At 39.3% G+C, this 18,990-nt stretch overlaps 1 protein-coding gene across 7 annotated transcripts in view; it reads right to left on the reverse strand.

Moving 5' to 3' along the window:
- Nucleotides 1-2,627: 2,627 nt before the first annotated feature.
- The window catches only part of CAP2 (cyclase associated actin cytoskeleton regulatory protein 2), a 65,051-nt gene continuing 48,688 nt past the window's right edge, over nucleotides 2,628-18,990 (reverse strand). For 2 of the 7 annotated variants that reach the window (XM_072998639.2, XM_078393485.1), the window contains exons 10-16: nucleotides 18,237-18,360; nucleotides 17,496-17,578; nucleotides 14,549-14,689; nucleotides 5,863-6,251; nucleotides 5,358-5,400; nucleotides 4,298-4,364; nucleotides 2,628-2,995 (exon numbers count right to left, since the gene is read on the reverse strand). In XM_072998639.2, the coding sequence (XP_072854740.2) occupies nucleotides 6,168-6,251; nucleotides 14,549-14,689; nucleotides 17,496-17,578; nucleotides 18,237-18,360 (432 nt within the window). In that variant the 3' untranslated portion in view covers nucleotides 2,628-2,995; nucleotides 4,298-4,364; nucleotides 5,358-5,400; nucleotides 5,863-6,167. The remainder of the gene's footprint in view (nucleotides 2,996-4,297; nucleotides 4,365-5,357; nucleotides 5,401-5,862; nucleotides 6,252-14,548; nucleotides 14,690-17,495; nucleotides 17,579-18,236; nucleotides 18,361-18,990) is intronic. The other 5 variants (XM_072998641.2, XM_072998640.2, XM_078393486.1 and 2 more) reach the window with 5 other exon arrangements.

Here is an 18,990-nt window from a genome sequence, read left to right on the forward strand (position 1 = left end):
TCTGAATCCCAAAGAAGGGCAGTGCCAAAGAATGCTCCAACTACTGTATAATTGCACTTATTTCACACGCTAGCAAGGTTATGCTCAAAATCCTACAAGGTATGCTTCAGCAGTATGTGGACCAAGAACTCCCAGAAGTACAAACTGGATTTCGAAGGGGCAGAGAAACTAGAGACCAAATTGCTAACATGCGCTGAATTATGGAGAAAGCCAGAGAGTTCCAGAAAAACATCTATTTCTGCTTCATTAACTACGCAAAAGTCTTTGACTGTGTGGATCACAGCAAACTATGGCAAGTCCTTAAAGAAATGGGAGTACCTGACCACCTTATCTATCTCCTGAGAAACCTATACGTGGGACAGGAAGCAACAGTTAGAACTGGATATGGAACAACTGATTGGTTCAAAATTGGGAAAGGAGTATAACAAGGCTGTATATTGTTCCCTGGCTTATTTAACTTACATGCAGAATGCATCATGCGAAAGGCCGGACTGGAGGAATTCCAAGCCAGAATTAAGATTGCCGGAAGAAATATCAGCAACCTCCAATATGCAGATGATACCACTCTGATGGCAGAAAGTGAGGAGGAATTAAATAACCTCTTAGTGAGGGTGAAAGAGGAGAGTGCAAAAAACAAACAAACAAACGGTCTGAAGGTCAACATAAAAAAAAAAACTAAGATCATGGCCACTGGGCCCATCACCTCCTGGCAAATAGAAGGGGAAGATATGGAGGCATTGACAGATTTTATTTTCTTGGGCTCCATGATCACTGCAGACGGTGACAGCAGCAACGAAATTAAAAGAAACCTGGAAGGACAGATCCTGAAGCTGAGGCTCCAATACTTTGGCCATCTCATGAGAAGACTCCCTGGAAAAGACCCTGATGTTGCGAAAGTGTGAAGGCAAGAGAAGGGGACAACAAAGGATGAGGTGGTTGGACGGTGTCATTGAAGCTACCAGCATGAATTTGACCAAACTCCGGGAGGCAGTGGAAGACAGGAGGGCCTGGCGTGCTCTGGTCCATGGGTTCATGAAGAGTCGGACACGACTAAACGATTAAACAACAACAAGATCAAGACTTATTGGAAACATATTGTCTCACACTGGCTATGTTGTAATCAAAAGCCTTATTTGGATTAATTAGTGGAGCTTTTTGTCATGAGGTTAATTCTTTTATATAACTTTATCCATTTTGTTTGCTAAATAATACTTACATCCTGCCTCCCTAGAGTTTTCTTCTTTCCTGCTTTATCCTTAGGTCAGGTTGAAAGTGTAAGTAGCCCAAGGGGTGTGTGTCATGGCTCATTGAGGCTTTAAACCAGTGGTTCTTAACCTTTGTTACTCGGATGCTTTTGAACCGCAACTCCCAGAAACCCCAGTCAGGACAGCTGGTGGTGAAGGCTTCTAGGAGTTGCAGTCCAAAACTCCTGAGTAACCCAAGGTTAAGAACCAGTGCTTTAAACCACTGGTTCTTAACCTTGGGTTACTCAGGAGTTTTGGACTGCAACTCCCAGAAGCCTTCACCACCAACTGTGCTGGCTGAGGTTTCTGGGAGTTGCAGTTCAAAAACATCCGAGTAACAAAGGTTAAGAACCACTGCTTAAACCATTGATCTCCTAAGTCACAACGCACCACTAAGCCCTAGCTCAGGGTACCTTTAGTTGCTTGACATTCAGTTTCTAAACTTTATATGACTGAATCTTATTAACATTGAATTGAGAGTATTTTGATATAAGATTACTGAGTTGCCTTAGGAAATGGATTCAGAAAGAATTAATTCCCAAATAGTTTGGGAACTTCTTTCTAAGCAAATATGTTATGGTGTTTGAGACTGAGTTCTAGCTGTAGCTTGAGTTGTACATAGAAGTCTTGCTAGCTGGTCGTGTACTTCTGTGCTCTGAGACTTCCATGTAGGTAATGGTGCATAAGACTGCACCATTAGAACTCAGTAACACTACATCACAGGTAATCTGTATTAGGACAATGCTTTGCAAAGTCACAGTGTAATACAGAATAAATTTTGACTTTTCCAGAACTTTTCATCAAGGAAGATGGTAACCAGAACAACAGGGATTGCTCAAGCCACCAGCTCTACCTTTCTTATAATCCTGTCCATGATTTGTGTGCTGTTGCTGCAGGATCTTATATCTAACTTGCCTGTGCATATCCACATTTATTCAAAGAATTCAGCATTAGCAGTTACTGGATTGGCTTTTTGTTTACCTTAAATGGTCAAGTGTTAAATGATGTACAGGGTCCCATCCTCATAGCAGAATTACTCTTAAATCCAGCATTTTAAGAAAATAATATGCTTATATTGTAATCTTGTATGCCTATACTTGGAAGTAAGTCCCACTGAATTCAGTAAAATGTATTTTCTCTGAGCGGTGCATAAAGGATTTCAGCCTTATTTTGTATGCTTGGTTCTTCAGGGAGCGTTTGAGAATTGTCTAGAAATGTTTGTGACTTTTTGCCACCTGGTGGCTATGTTGAGTAAGTTCCTCTACACAGCTTGAAAATTAAAAGTTGTGTTTTCTTTTAAAGAAATTGGCAGGGAGATAATGTTGTATTTACAGTTTCTGCTTTTGAAAGGTTGTGATAATTAGAACGCTGTACACAGACTAGTTTACATGCAAACATTTTAATTTTCCCAAATGTATATTATTTACATTGATTGAATTAATTATAGGACCAATTGCATTAACTTCCCATGCAAAACAAAGTGATGCTCAAGACTTTACAACAAACACTCTCATCATATACACAGCAAGAAATACAAATTATTTAAGCTAGATTCAGAAAAGGAAGAGGCATCAGAGATTATTTTTCAAATATATGTTGCCTATTGAAGTGTGCCAGAGAATTTCAGAAGAAAATCAGTTTGTGTCCTGTGTATGAAGATCACGAAAATTTGTAGACTGTTTTGAAAGAAAGGAGTGTGTCATATCTTCTTATCGTCCTGGTGAATGAGCTGTACTCTGAACAAGAGGCCACTTTAATGACAGAATATGGAGAAACAGAAGGGTGTCAGAATTAATTTGATTCAGTAGGAGGAATTAAAATTAATAGAAGCATACATGATTTAACATATGCAGATGACACTATATTATTGGCAGAAAACAGCAAAGACTTGAAACAGCTACTGATGAACATTAAAGAGGAAAGTAAATACTGTATGTAAAATCTGTGTCCTTAAAATAAGTGTTACGAGGGCTGTAACAACAGAAAATTACATCTCAGCGTTCTTCAAAATATACAGTATATACCAGTTTAACAACTGATAGATAGTTTGATAGTGAACAGTCAGATATGTATGTTTGGACAAGTGACCATAGCATTCAATATTTTGATCATTTTTCACAGTTTATTTTTATGGCCAAGGTTCATTAGATGACTGAAATTGATTCTGGTTTGAAAAAATTGTAATGTTTAAGCTTTCCTCATGGTTTATTCAAATCTTAATGCTATCTACCGCTGCAGTTGTACATCATTCCTAATAAGGGGTGAGGGGTTTCTTCCTATATTGTCTATTAGTTTCAGAGTTTCTGAATTATATAACTGCTTTGATATAACACTGAACCATGGGATAGCTTTACAAGAAAAAGCAAGCTATAAACGTTAGACTTTCCTGTCCTCTCATATGTTCACAAGGGGAAGATTTTGAGACCAGCCAATATCTAGCTATCATTTGAGCCTTCTAGTTTAATCTTAATTATACTTTGTAGAAACAAGCCAATTTTATATAACCCAAAGCCATCTTGTTTTAACAAGCCATAGTTAAGCATAATAACAGTTTAGGGTCCAGGTACTGAGCTAAACTGTGGTTAATCTAACTTGGAAGCAAAAGCATCTAATCTTGTCCTCACAACTGCACCAGTAGGGGAGATGGGAGGAGAACCCTGTTCTCAAGGCTTACTGTGGCTGATTGTTACAATGATACACCTTTAAAGAATGCAGTCAACAAGTCAGCCAACATTACAGAATGCACCCAACAAGTCAGAAAAATAAATTTCTAACTTAAAACTCCTTTAACTTTGAAAGATATAGTTCTAGGACTGCAGATGTGTGTCTAACAGAGAAAGTGTACATGCTGAAGAAGAAAAAAGCCTCCTACAATGTAAATAGGTTACAAATTTATTTTTATATATGTCAGAAGATTACTACTGAAAATGGCATGTACTAAGCCACAATATAGATCAGACATTATATAGCAAAATCTTGTTATATCAGCATTATTTGTTGTGATTTTCTATAGATATTACAATCAAATATCATTTTTAAAAAGAGTTATGTACCTTATAAAGTTCAGTAGGCACAAGTTATATCCTGATCTGGCTTTCTAAGCATTTTGCCATTATTTCACTGTTAAAGAGTATTACAAGTAATCAGAATCATATATCAGAGTTAAGTGTGCAGAGTTAAGTACTGTGTGCTGAAATGATGCATGTACTGCACTTCACATTAGTGGTATAAATTAACAATATGTTCTACTGAGTCAAGCCCACTTCACAAAAAATACATTCCCATTTGTCTGAGTTCAGAACATATTCAGAAGCAATCTATGGCTTTTCTTTGTGTACAGTATATGTTTTAACATTTGCATGCATATCCTACACATGGAAATAAAAGCAGAACAATATCCTCCCTTACATAAAACAAGATCTATAACTAGGTTGATCAATTTATGTATTATTATTATTATTATTATTATTATTATTATTATTATTATTATTATTATTATTATTATTATTATTATTATTATTATTATTATTATTATTATTATTATTATTATTATTATTATAATAACAGCCATTTACCCTCCAGATGGTGTTCTGGAATTGTATTTTATTGCAAAACTTTAAACCCGCAGACAGTGTAAAATCTGTGACATCCAATAGCAATTAATAATTATCAAGCATGTACATGCAGGCATAGTGGGGCTGTTCTGTATAAAACAATGAGAACTGTAACATTTAAGTATGCAATAGCCCTCTCAATATTGGAAACAAACTCCTGTTGCTTGCAAGGAACATTATAGGATCATATTATGTTTTGATCAGTATCTCATAAGGTTTCATGTAGCCATATTTGGCCTAAGAGCTACTAAAGGTTCATCCCTGGAAAACACATTGGATAGTTTTCTGGAGCAATGGGTTTAGTGAGAATACTTAGCATCTGACACACCTAAAAGAATTAATGCTGAATAAATTGTAAAAACCTCATATTACTAAACAAAAATTGATTTTAGCTTAGCATGTTAACTACAGTTTGTAAAGACAGGAATAGCCCCCAGATAAGGAAATGTTATAAGTATTTAGAGAAGTGAAAATGTAACTGAATACAGACAAATAATACCTTAAAGTAATTTTTTTTCTAGAAATGATCTCTTTGAACTAATCTGAAATAGACAGAAGAAAAGAAAAACAAAGTAAACTTGTATTTCTAGAAATACTGTAGGGAAATTACATAACTAAAATATCTAGCTTTTCATTTCCACTAGCAAATGTAGTGGTGAAAGTTGTAGTTTTTCAGCTTTTAAAAAGACAAAGACTTAGAGGAATTACATGTTTTGAAGTCTAGCATCATGATACGTGAAAGATCTCAAATCTCAGAGGAACATTTTGCCATACTAAGGTTTTTATTTTATTTTCTGTTTTTTACCATCTAAAACATTAAAAAGGAATGCATTGAAACTTTACGAAGTATATCATGCAGATATTTGGCTTCCTGAATACAGTGAAACAGCCAATAACCTGAATGGTCAACTTTTAAAATTGTACTACATTCACAACATATTATGTATAGTCTATCTGCAAAGAAAGGCAAGTTGTGGACATTTTAACAATATCAGGATACCTACAGAAAGTGTACCGAGGCTGTGCAGAGTCAGTTCCAAGCATGTGTAGCCATGGCAAATAAATATTCATGCCTTCTTCAAATGAAACTGAGGACATCAGTATCGTTGTTTTCTTTTCTACAAAAATGATGATCTTGGTAGAGGAAAAATGCGACATGTACTGCAGCCCATGATTCTAAGACACAGAGCAGCTCTTTTGAACCTTTCAGCACAATACAAAACTACTTCTATTTCTTCATGTTGCTGTTTCCTTTCGGCATTATTTCTTTGGAGATGGCAGTCAGTCATTTGCAAAGGGCTCTAGGATGTTAACCCACAATCTCTGTAGGGTCGGTGACCAACTTGGATCCATCCCATGATGTTTTGAACTGTTCAGGGACAGGAAATTCTTTCTGCACAAAAACAAGATTGACAACATCACCTGGCTAAACATGTGGCTGTTATTAAAACTGTAGTAGTCCTATCAGTGATATATGAATTTATTTTATTTCTTTCAATATGGCTTACATCGTTAAAAGACAACAGTGAAAGGAGAAAAATTTTAAGATTCAGACATAAAGAACCCTTCAGGGCCACACAGAAAATACAAGTGGCATTTTTGCAATGTCTTCAGCACTACTGTACTAGATTTGTGATTTCTCCTCCTGATGTTGTGTGATGGCAACTTTTCCACCTTTTTCAGTAGAGAATTGAAGCATAATGTTTCATAAGTAGTAATGAACTGCCACATTGAGAAGTTAAAGTTTGCTGCGCAGTTAATGTGGCTGAAAATCTCCTTTGCTACAGAAGGTTACAAGCAGGCTCTACATTCAACACACACAAAAATAGATTTTTCTGGATATCACATGGATGTTTCATGCATTATTCATACATGATTTCAAATACTAATAGCATAGATATTGGTTCAAATACTTCATTTTAACTTTCCATGGTTATTTGAAAGGTTTCCTTTCAATTTTGTAGATGCTCCAGTTCTTTATTCTATCTCCCAGTGATAAAGTTGGCTATTGTAGGCTATTTACCATTTCTTCGTCTTTTGAAATCTAAATCATATAATCTACTAGTGTTGTTCTGCTCAGTAGTGTTCACCACTGAACTTCTTTGTGCATGAGGTCTAATTTTGTATCTTGTGTAAAGTTAGAGTTTATAGTTATACAGTGGTGCCTCGCTTAACGAGCACCCCGTTTAACGACGAATCCGCATACCGATGCGGATTTTGCGATCGCTTTTGCGATTGCATTATGATGTTGACTATGGGGAAAAATCGCTTTGTGATTTTTTCCCATAGCCCAATTTTCCCCCAGCTGAACTGCGGGAGCTTTGAAGCCCCGCCGCTCAGCTGGGGGAAAATGCCGGCGGTGGCCTCGGGAGGACCCTTCCGAAGCCACCACCTGCATTCCCCTTCGGAAGGGGCATTTTTCCCCAGCTCAGCAGGGGCCCCGCCGCTCAGCTGGGGGAAAATGTTGGCGGTGGGCAGCGGCCTCGGAAGGACCCCAAAGCCACCGCCGACATTTGCCTTCCGAGCTCTCAACGGGCTCCCCTCCGACAGTGGAGAAAGCCCTTTGAGAGCTCGGAAGGCTCTCAGCGGCGGCGGGGGCAGGGTAGGGGGGTCCCAAAGGCTTCCAGGCCTTTGCCTTGAAGCCTTCGGGACCCCCCCACACACACCCTGCATCTGCCGCCGCTTGAAACCACCCCGCACCGCCTACCCCAGCCGTTCTTGGACTTCCAGGCGTCCGACCACGGCTGGGGTAGGCGGTGCAGGGTGGCTACCGGCAGCGGGGACAGGGTAAGGGGGTCCCGAAGGCTTCCAGGCCTTTGCCTGGAAGCCTTCGGGACACCCCCCCACCCTGCAGCCGCCGCCGCCGCTTGAGCCCGCCACCCAGCTGGGGGGAAAGGCCGGCCGGCGCTTGGGAAGGAGGGTGGAGGAGGTCCCCACACTCCTTCCCGAGAGCCCGCTGCCCAGCTGGGGGGAAAGGCCGGCCGGCGCTTGGGAAGGAGAGTGGAGGAGGACCCCGCACTCCATCCCAAGAGCCCGCCGCCCAGCTGATCGGCGGTTCCAAAATGGCCGCCCGTTTCGCACCTCGCTTACCGAGGTGGCGAAAATGGCAGCCCTATGGAGGATCTTCACTGAAGAGTGAGTTTTTGCCCCATAGGAACGAATTAAACAGGGTTTAATTCGTTCCTATGGGTTTTTTTGTTCTGTTCAGCGATGTTTCCGTATAGCGACGTTAATCCTGAACGGATTAACGTCGCTATGCGGGCACCACTGTATATTGCTAAACTTATGCAATGTCTACTCAGATGTAACTACACTGAGTTCCTGTATAGAAGCATGTATAGAAGGTTGCAACCCTGTATACACTTACTGTTCAGAGTTGAGCCTAACTTAATTCAGTAAGACTGACTTATAAACAAGTGTGGTGTAACCCCCACGTCACGCCTATCCATCATGGTGAGCTCAAGGGCAGAAGCCTATGAGAGGACAGGAGGGGCGGAACCAAAAGAACAGTTAGACAGTTAGAGAGGAGAGTTGGAGAAATGAAGTTTTGAGACAGGGAATTGAAGAGAGAGTTAGGAGATTGAATCGAGAAAGTTAAGAGAGAATGCTAGATTGAATAAGAGTTTCTCTTTTTTTTAACATTTTATTAGTTTTTCAATCTATCTACATTGGTTTGTGCTTGTCAAACATCGTGTTACATGCTTTGCTTACAATTATTTGTTTTTTACATCTCAGTGTCTTCCCGGTTGTCCCCCCAAATTCCAGACATCTTTCAGACATTTAAACCATTCCTGTACATATTTTAGTATATAATATGACTACTATCAGAATATTACTCTCATAATATCTCATAATATCTCAGAGACCTTCGGGTAGTGTGGGCGGCATATAAGTTAAATAAATAAATAAATAAATAAATAAATAAATAAATAAATAAATAAATAAATAAATAAATAAATAAATAAATAAATAAATAAATAAAGTACAATATTCTCAAGGTTTTCTAATAACATTCTTATTGAAAGTGGTTCCAGATCCATGCCCCAGCTTTATATCTAGTTTAGTTTACCTAAAATGAGAACCCACCATATTACATCTTTACCCTGATTAGGGCTCCCTTATTTCAATTTAATTCTCCTTTTTAATATAAAGGATATACCCCTTTACAATTTCCAATGTTAAATATATACATGTTTTTCAACATTAAGGGGCCCCTTCTTGTTTTCCCCTTTTTCATCTTTCTAATTAATTCCCTCTCTCATTTCTCTTTTTTCACTTTGTGTTTCTGTGTCTCTAAGCATTCTGCCATCTTTCATGCCCTCTGAAACCATTTTGTGCATCTGATTTATGTCCACTAGCTCTTTAAGCACTTGGTCTATCTTCAATAGATCTTCCAGGCTTTTTTTTGGTTAATTTTGCTGATTTTCTCCCCTTGTCTTCCCTTAATACTCTCTTCAGATCCAAGATTGATGTTGTTTCTCTTAGGTTTTCCCCATTAATTTCCTCCAGCTCCTCTTTTGATTGGCATACATCATCCGGCACACTCTCATTTCCTTCTTCGTTGTTCCCAGTCGCTTGTTGACTATAGTTCTTCAGATGTTGATTGAATAATTTTGCCTCTTGGTAATGGGATCTCACTATTTCTAGTATTGTTTGAAGGGTAGATTTTGTTTCATCCCAAAATTGTCCTTGTTGTGCCATTCTATTCCAGGTACCCAAGCGCTTAAGCCAAGATTCGAAGTCCCCAAGTCTCACAGTCCAGATTGATGATTGTATCTGTGTCCTAATTGATCCCTGGCAAATTAATGCCAGCTAAACAGATATTCCAAGTTTCCAGAGTCATTTCAAAAAGTCCGCTTTGGCTAAATAGACCTGAACCAAATTTAAACCCCCAAAGTACCAGGGTAGAATGCAATGGTTGTATCCCTGGCCTGATGGCCTAATTCCCACAGGTTTACTAATTCCCAAGGCACAGGTTTTTAAAAGTCCACTTTAGGGTTACAGTAATTTATCCAGCCAGGCATTAAAAAAAAAAAGAGAAATAAACAGGTTTCCAAGCTTTAAGCAGCAGTAGAGTACTCAAGGTCACTGTCCTGGGCTTTATGCCAAAAGACTTCAGGAAGACAAAACAAAGTCCAGACTTATCAAGTATAACTTATGAGAAAATTTCTTAAGATTTATAATGCCAAATTATAATATTCTTGAATTGTCTTCTCCAGGGGTAATCATAAGCAATTAGTTGTAAAAGTATCTCTCACCCGATAGTAACACTGATGCCAGATAGCTGATTCTTGCTTCTCTTAGCCGGCTACCGACGACTTGCAAGCGAGCCCAAGCTGCTTGTTTCTGTCCGTTGGCTAATTAGGGAGTTTCCTGGATCAAATGGGGATGACCACCATTCCCCCCCCCCGTGATCAACAGGCTTCCCCCCAGTTCACCACCTCTTTGGGGTGGTTTTGACACCCTGGGGTGTCCCAAACAGGTCAGGATTCAGCCCAGGGGACAGAGTTCTGTCCTCCTGCTGCTGTCTCATCGCAGCGTCAAGCCGGAAGTCCGAATAAGAGTTTTAAAGTATAGAGAATATATAGATAGTCAAAGAATATTATAAGTGAATAAATACACATACAAAACCAACGTGAAAGCAAATGATATTTAATGAATAAGCCTAAACATCTGTGATTTACTCCTGTGATTTGCATAACACCTATAAGAACAATAAATCTGTTGTATTGGCAGCATGTATCTAAGATATCTATTTGGTATTCAGAGAATAATACCCGGTGGCAGCGTGAAGTGAGGAAACACATCTAGAGGGTGGACTTGTGTTTAGGGGAAAATAAACAAAGAACACTGGGTGGACGCAACAAAGTGGTGACCAGCAGTGGGATGCGTTAGCAGTCCAGTAAGCCAAAGTAAAAAGTGAATTTCCTGAGCTTAAGAGACCTAGTAGTCTGCTACTGTAAGTTAAGGAATGGGACCCTTGAAAGTGTCTTGGTGAAAAGCTTAAAAGGGTCTCCTGATTGCAGACCTGGGAAAGACTAAGGATAGGGAAAGGCTCAGAGGAAAATTCAATAGTTTAAGGTTGCCTCGGGCTTTAAGTGAAAGACCAGTAGGCTAGCTTGAGATCCCACGCTCTGAGAAGGGAGCACTGAAGGGATAAGTGGAGGCCACAGTCAGAAACCTAGCTGGGGTAATTGCAAACAATAGAGGCTTAAAGCAAGGAAGTATTTCTGAACCCTTTCGGTGTCTGAAGGCAAGCAGAAACATTGTCTCAGAACAAGGGACTAGCACTAGCTGGAGGCCAGAAGAAGAAACAAACTAACAATTCGTAGAGGCTGCCAGCAAAGCACTACAAAGTAACTAAATCTAACTCTCTCTAACCCAAAAAAGGAAAAAAGCGTTTTAAATTGAGGCTTGACTTTGCTTGAATATTGATTTCAATAGAATAAACCAACTTATTAAACGAAAAAGAAATACATAAATGGGTAAAAGTATGATATGGAGGGAGCTGCTGATATGCAAGATTTACCCCAGGAAGAGGAAAGCTCTCTTCAAATGATAGAGCAAGGGGACGCTCAGAAGGAGGGTGCCTCAGGGAGAGAAAACTCCCTAGAGTTTCAAAAATGGAAATTAGAGAAAGAACAGGAATTTCAGTTAAAACAGTTAGAAATAAAAACTAGAGCTGAGGCTGAAACCAGACAGTTAGAGGCTGAAGCCAGAGGAAGGGAGATGGTCATGGAGCAAGAAAGGAGACAGATGGAAATGAGGGAAAGAGATGGAACACCAATTTAAAATGAAACTATTAGAATTAATAGCTCTAAATAATAATAATTCAGCAGTTGAAGATATCTCAAAAAGAGACCTTAAGAAATTCCCTCAATTCAGAAAGGGTAATAATCCTGAAGCATTTTTAATTCTGTTTGAAAGAGCCTGCTGGGACTATGGGGTCGGAGAATGGAAGAAAATGGTCATCTTAAGAACCCAAATAAGTGGAGAACTTGCTGAAATATATACCCAAATGCCACAAGACCAAGCAAGAGAATATGAAGCTTTTAGAAAGCTGGTTTTTGCGAGGTTTGGGATCAATGCTGAACATCTCAGAAGAAAGTTCAGGGCATTGACAAAGAGACCTGAGGAATCATATTCCCAATTAGGAGCCAGTATGGTCAGATACCTGGAAAATGGTTAGAACAAGCCAATGTTGCATCTTTAGACGACATGAAAAATATTATAGGGCTAGAACAATTTTATTCGGTGTTGCCTGGAGATCTAAGATATTTAATCAGGGACAAACAACCCAAAACAGTACAACAAGCAAGCAAGACTGCAGGTTATATTTCAGAAATCAAAAATCCAAAATTTTCTGAGGTAAAATTTGGTGGTAAAAGCTGGGAAGATAGAAAGAATGAGACCAGGGATTACCCCAGAAACAAACAGGCAAATGGAAGCCATTTTAGGGACAAACCCCCAGAGCGAAATCAACAGAAGTATAAAAGCAGTGAAGGGAAGGGAGACAAGCCCCCTTTCTCTGAACAAAGCAGCCCAAAAGCATGTTATGGCTGTGGAAAACCAGGGCACTTCATTTCTCAATGTCAAACACCAAAGAGTAAAGACTTTAATCTACAGAAAGAAGGAGGAAATGTGCCAAAGAAAATTTAGTATGTACAACAACAGAAATTCTGATGCAAGACAAACTGACGGTTTAACTGACAAAAAAGAGTGTCAGGAGCAACTGCCACCTACAACAGAGATTGTTCACTGCTAATATATCAAAAGCAACATGGAATTGATACGTTGTTCTGGAGAAAATATTTATGATTTGCTTGGGTGGTGTCTTAGAACAGACTTCCATCCTCCTAGATTAGCAGAGACAAAATGCCCCCTACTGCTTTACGCAGATGATGCAGTTCTTCTGTCCCTATCAAAAATTGGACTTAAATGGCTGATCCGCATTTATGACTTACTGTGAGAACAACCAATTGGTTATAAATTTTGTTAAAACCAAAATTATGGTTTTCACTCATTCTGTAATACCTAGAAAATGAACAATTAACAGTTCATGCATTGAGCAAGTAAAACAGATAAAGTACCTAGGTATTACATTCCATCATAAACTTTCCTGGGCTGCCCACAGATGGACCATAATCCAAGCAGCCCAGAACATGCAGAAAACCATCCTGCATTTTTTCTTTACTAAATGGGGACAATTTATACCAGCTGTCATTCAAATTTTTAAGCTCAAGCTTCAACAGTTATATGGCATACCAACTTGGCTCCTAGGATTTCGCACATGTATAGAAAGTGTTCTCTCAAATTTTCTAAGATCCATTCTGGGAATGCCAAGATGCGTCCCTGCAGCTGCCTTACGATTAGAGACTGGGCTAACATTACTAAACAATAAATCTGTTGTATTGGCAGCATGTGTCTAAGATATCTATTTGGTATTGAGAGAATAATACCTGGTGGCAGCGTGAAGTGAGGAAACGCATTCAGAGGGTGGACTTGTGTTTAGGGGAAAATAAACAAAGGACACTGGGTGGACGCAACAAGTAAGTGCAGAACTGGGCTAAAGATAATTAACTATGGTGGGTGTGATCATTAGTAAACATTAAACATTGTTTATTTAATTTCTGATGCAACACTAGATCACTAGATCATTGCTGCATTCAACACACTACAATCCAGCACTGTAAGTCTTCTGTCTGCATATCCTTTGTTGTTTCCACAACCAGATCTGAGGAGCATAAGGGTCTTCCTCACATGTGGGTTTTACATGCAAGGAAGAACCCAGATTTTCCAGAGTTCTTGCTCCCATGTACAGCCTACATGCATGCAGGAAATCTTTCCATTTCAGACTCACCACTGAAACAGTGAAGAACACAGAGACAGCTAGGCAGGGCTATGTGGTCCATGCATATTCACTGTATCAAGTTACAGAACACCTGAACAAGCGCATGGATCAGTCTAATCAAGGAAAGCTGACAGAATTTTTGCATTAAAGACAGGAAGAGAAAAAAGAATGTACTATTCTGCAGATGGCTCTTACGTATGTGTGCACATGATGAGCACATAATCTATAACTAGCATATATTCAATTTTAAAATATCTAGTAGACCCAGGAACATGCACAAACGTTTTCATTTGTGTCAGAAGACTAAGAATCTGAGTTTTCAAAGAAACTGCAACACTATCCAAGTCAGACTGAAGCCCTCTTCCTGATTTGCCATTCAACTAAGAGCACCTCTTCTTGTCTAGATCAAGCTTCACTTTGTTTGCCTTTATCCTGATGGACAACAATGACATCACACTCATTTATAGCTTCAACCACTTTCTCTGATTCAGAAGAGATTATGTAGGTATCATCAGTGAGTTATGCTGCCTTCATAATGGCGGCCTTTGAAACACGAGATAATTTGGGGAAAAATATTTAATAGACATTTTATTCTGTTCACTGTATTGTACACTCTTGTTCTGTTATTGTACACTCTTGTTGAATCCAATCAAGTGAACTCAATAAATTATTTTTAATAAATTAATATTAAATTAATAGGCTACAAATATTGTCATGAAAATGGGAATATGCATTTTTTACTCAAATAATGTTTTCTCAAAGCAACGTTCTATTTGTGACTCATGATTTTGTATACATTTTAGTAGTTATATCAGACAATTTTAAAATACTGCACTTACATAATCACCTTCCTGTGGGATAAGGATGTTCATTTCCGAAGACTTAGCACTCACAATCTCACAGTCTAATGATTCTTCACTAAGGTATATATGGCAGCCTTCCGTCTTGTTAATTGAAATGGTTGGCACTTTCCCCAGTACCTAGAATAATAACATGATTTTAAAACTAATATATAAATGTATGTATCCTAGTAGCAAACACATGTACAAAGAAAACAGTTGGAATTAGAAGCTCTAAATATCAATCAGTTGCTGTTGTATTGATTTTTATCAGAAGAATTGCTAAAACTGAGTGTAAAAGTTAAAAATCAAATAACCTAACTTTAGCATATATTCAGACAAAGACTAATAGATCTACAATGGGAAATACCAGTGGAAAAATGATTACATACAAAATGAATATGCAATATAGCACAGCAAAGATCAACCCAGTTACAGAAGACAAAACTCAAAGCTAAGAGGTAATACATGAAAAGATATTATTCATTTTGTCCCAAACGCCTTCCTTGGTAATCTGAAAAACAGTCTGATCCTTTGGAAAAGTAGTTTCTAAAACGTGATTGCAATGTAGAATACCACAATTAGGTACGTATGTACTGTATCTTCAAATTCAATATAATAACACTAAATCAGATAATTTATAGAGGAAGGCAGACTCATTGTAATCCTGGTGTGCACACTTGTTTTGTATGTGACTGTGTTTTACACTGGTGGTCTTCCATTGTATGTCTCTCTATTTGTAAACATCCACAGATTCTGCCCCTGCCCCCAAATCATGGTAGATGTTGCTCCATTACAACCTGTTAAAGCCAGTCACCTTCCAATGATAATTTAAGTCAATCCTTTTCTACAGCCACCAGCATGTCACAAACAACTGCCTTTCAAACAAAAAGCATGTCCCATTCATGGGAATGTCTAATTCACCAGGTATTACTTTCATGTAACCATCATTTATGTCAGTAGAATAGAGATGGAACACAAGTTGTGGTGCTTAGCCATGTGGCAAAGACCTTCCAGTCTGTTTCCTAATTATCAATGGTACCAGACAAACAGATAAAGAGAAGGCCCTGTCCCTGGCAGCCATTAATCCTAACTCAAAAGGAAATGCAATGCTGATGAGATTTAACCATTATTTTAGCAATCAAACAAGTTTGACTGATAGCAGATCCTCAGATTCTAAAGCAGTGTCATGAAGTAACCTCTCTCGCCTGCATCTCACAGACTCCTTTGGACATAATTAGCTGATCTCCTCAAGGGGAAGAAAAGGTGGTCAAAAGATCTTCCTAGGAAGGGCACTAGCTAACATGGACCAGTTTCCTTGAAGGTTACAGGTAAATAAAAAGCACAGCAATTTCTTTACAGTTTTAAGAAAATAGCTATGGCACAGCAGGACAAACTGGCTGGAATTTACAACACTGGAAAGGGGAGAAGGTGAGGCTTTCCCTCCACAGTTTCCCCAACTGAAATAACCTTCCTTGAGATAATATTAATTGCAGAGGAAAAGAGATACAAGTACATATTATACTTGTTTCTCCACAACCTAACATTCCTATAACTAATAAGAGGAGTCCCAGTGAATCCTTTTCAGGTAGGAAAACTGCAAGGGGATAATTCCCCAAACCCACAAATCCAAATCAATCAATCAATCAATCAATCAATCAATCAATCAATTATTTATTTATTTATTTCCCACCTATCTGGTTGATATGACCACTCTAGGTGGCTTACAAAATCATAATACAGTAATACAATAATAATAATTTAAAAACCGAGTTATTACATTGAATAGTAAAAGCTTCAAGATGGGGGAAAAAATGAAAAATAAACCACAAAGAAATATAACAAATATTAACTGGAGGGGTAGGCCTGCCTGAACATCCAAGTTTTTAGTTGGCTTTTAAAGATACCCGGCGAGGGGGCAGCACGAATCTCTGGAGGGAGATTGTTCCAGAGGCGAGGAGCCACTGCCGAGAAGGCCCAGTTTCTTGTTTTTTTCCTTCCGGGCCTCCCTCGACGTCAGGCTCCTCAGCCTCACCTCCTGGCTCGCGTGAGTGACACGGGTAGAGCTTGGTTGGAGTAGACGTTCCGCCAAGTATCGAGGTCCTAAAACGTTTAGGGCTTTATACGTAAGCATCAGGACTTCGAAGTCGATGCGAAACCGAATGGGCAGCCAATGCAGTGCAGCCAGAGTAGGAGAAATATGTTGGTATTTTCTCACTCCACTAAGGAGTCTGGCCGCCGCATTCTGCACCACCTGGAATTTCCACATCAACCTCAAAGGCAGGCCCGCGTAGAGCGCATTGCAGTGGTCTAATCTTGAGATTACAAGCGCATGTACCAAGGTAGTGAGCGCCCCCACATCGAGATAGGGTCGCAGCCGGGCTATCCGCCTCAGATGGAAAAAGGCAGTACGGACCACCAATGTCACCTAAGTCTCAATTAACCCCATGACTACTGTTAACAATAAAAAGGAAGTCAGGTCCTAAGCAAAGCTTGGTGATAACTAGTTGCAAATAACGGCTACCAGCAATGAGTTACCTTTTGGGTAACAAACAGAACTACATTCCATAAGTATTTGAATAAGTAAATGCGAAGTTACTTTTTGGGTAGTAAGTAACATTCTCTCGTCATTTTCAAAAAATCCTTTAAAAGGTTATTTAAATACATTTTAGAGGTATTTTGACAGGAATTTTTCAACTGTTACATAATTCTTTTATTAATGCTTAAGTGGCAAAGGAAATTTTGTTGAGTATTCTGTATCTTTTAAACTCTTAATGTTTGAAATTCTAGAATGATCTTTTAAATGCACTTTTTTTAAATCTTAGGACTTGAAATCTGCAACCTAATTCTGATTTTTGCTAACACCATGCACCTTTACTGCACTCTCAGAAGTTTACATTTCTTGTGGGGGAATACTGCTTAGGTAGTATCGTGAACAGGCACTTACCTGTATCTGAATATCCTTGGAATTGATCACTTCAACAATACCCACCACATTGTCAAATACAATTCCAAATTTTTTGCAGCTATCTGTGGAAAATACAACAAAACTGTACTAGAATCTCATAAGCATTGCTCATATGCTTATCCCCACAAAACATCTCCACAAATTTCAACAGGAGTAATGACTGTGTCCTAAAAGTACACTGTCAGTAAAACTATTGAAAAATGATTGATGCAACCCTATGCATATTTAATCAGAAGTAGGTTTCACTAGGTCTGTCCATGCTGTGAAATTTGGTGTAGTCCTTACTATCAGTGCAATCTGTTTTAACTCTTGATCTGTAAAGGCAAAACAAAGAGCTATTTTAGATCGCACTGAATCATACAAAAAATATATAGCATAACCTGGCCCTGTGCCAGAAAGATATGAGCCAGCTCTTTAAGGGGAAGAGTGGATTGTTTTAAATAGAAACACTTGATGACAAGGTCTCCCCTCTTCCCCCCGGCCAACCAGTGCTGTCAGTGAACCATATACCATAACTGTATGCCAGTATGGACAAGCTCATTTTGTTTCATGGCATCTACTCCCAGATCAGTATGTTTATGGATGAAAATGGACAATGCAATAAAATAGGTCACATTTACTTGGAACTGAATCTCTTTATGTTGAGTGTGGCCTGCTCCAGATCACTGTGCATAGGATTGCATTGTTCCTCCATGTAATAAGAGGAGTAAGTGCACTTACCAACTGTAATGGAATTGATTTTTCCTTTTATCTGTAGTGTTGATTTGCTGCATTTGAAAATGTACGCTACTTGCTTGAGTTCAGTGTCAGTAATTAAAAGATCATTCTTGTCCTCTTGGTATTCCTAAATTAAATAAATAATAAATAATTTTGTCAGCTCTGAAGAAAGAGTAGTATTTGTACTTTTTGCTGAATCAGTATCTAAAGCAGGGGTTCCCAACATTTTTCACCCCATGGACTGGCTCGGGAAGGCGGGCACCCCCATGCACCTGTGCGCATGCACGAAGAAGCGCATGCTGTCTCGCACAAATGTGTGCACGCTCATGCACATGTGTAAACGGTGGAACGGCACTTGTGCGGGCACGTACATGCTCATGCACAAATGGCAGCACAGCGCTTGTGCGGGCAGGCTCGTGCGCATGCACAAACAGCAGTGTGGCACTTGTCTGGACGCGCTTGCACTCATGCGCATATGCAAATGGCAGCATGGCACTCGCACGGGCACGCATGCATGAATCAGCTGTGTGTGGGTGAGTGCATGTGGGGGTGGGGCAGGAGGTCTGTTTCTGTCGCCCAGTCCAGCTCAGGCCACAGACCGGCACCAGGTCGCGGACCGGGGGCTGGGGACCTCTGATCTAGAGAGAGTTTACCTGCAGTTAACATACATAGCATCGGCATGTGGAAATTTCTCTTGTTTGGGCTACTTTGTCCAAAATTCCACAGCCAGAGTGGCCATTAATCATGCGTGTTGGGG

The sequence above is a fragment of the Pogona vitticeps genome, chromosome 4 (genome assembly GCF_051106095.1).
Source record: "Pogona vitticeps strain Pit_001003342236 chromosome 4, PviZW2.1, whole genome shotgun sequence".
Taxonomy (NCBI): Eukaryota; Metazoa; Chordata; class Lepidosauria; order Squamata; family Agamidae; genus Pogona; species Pogona vitticeps.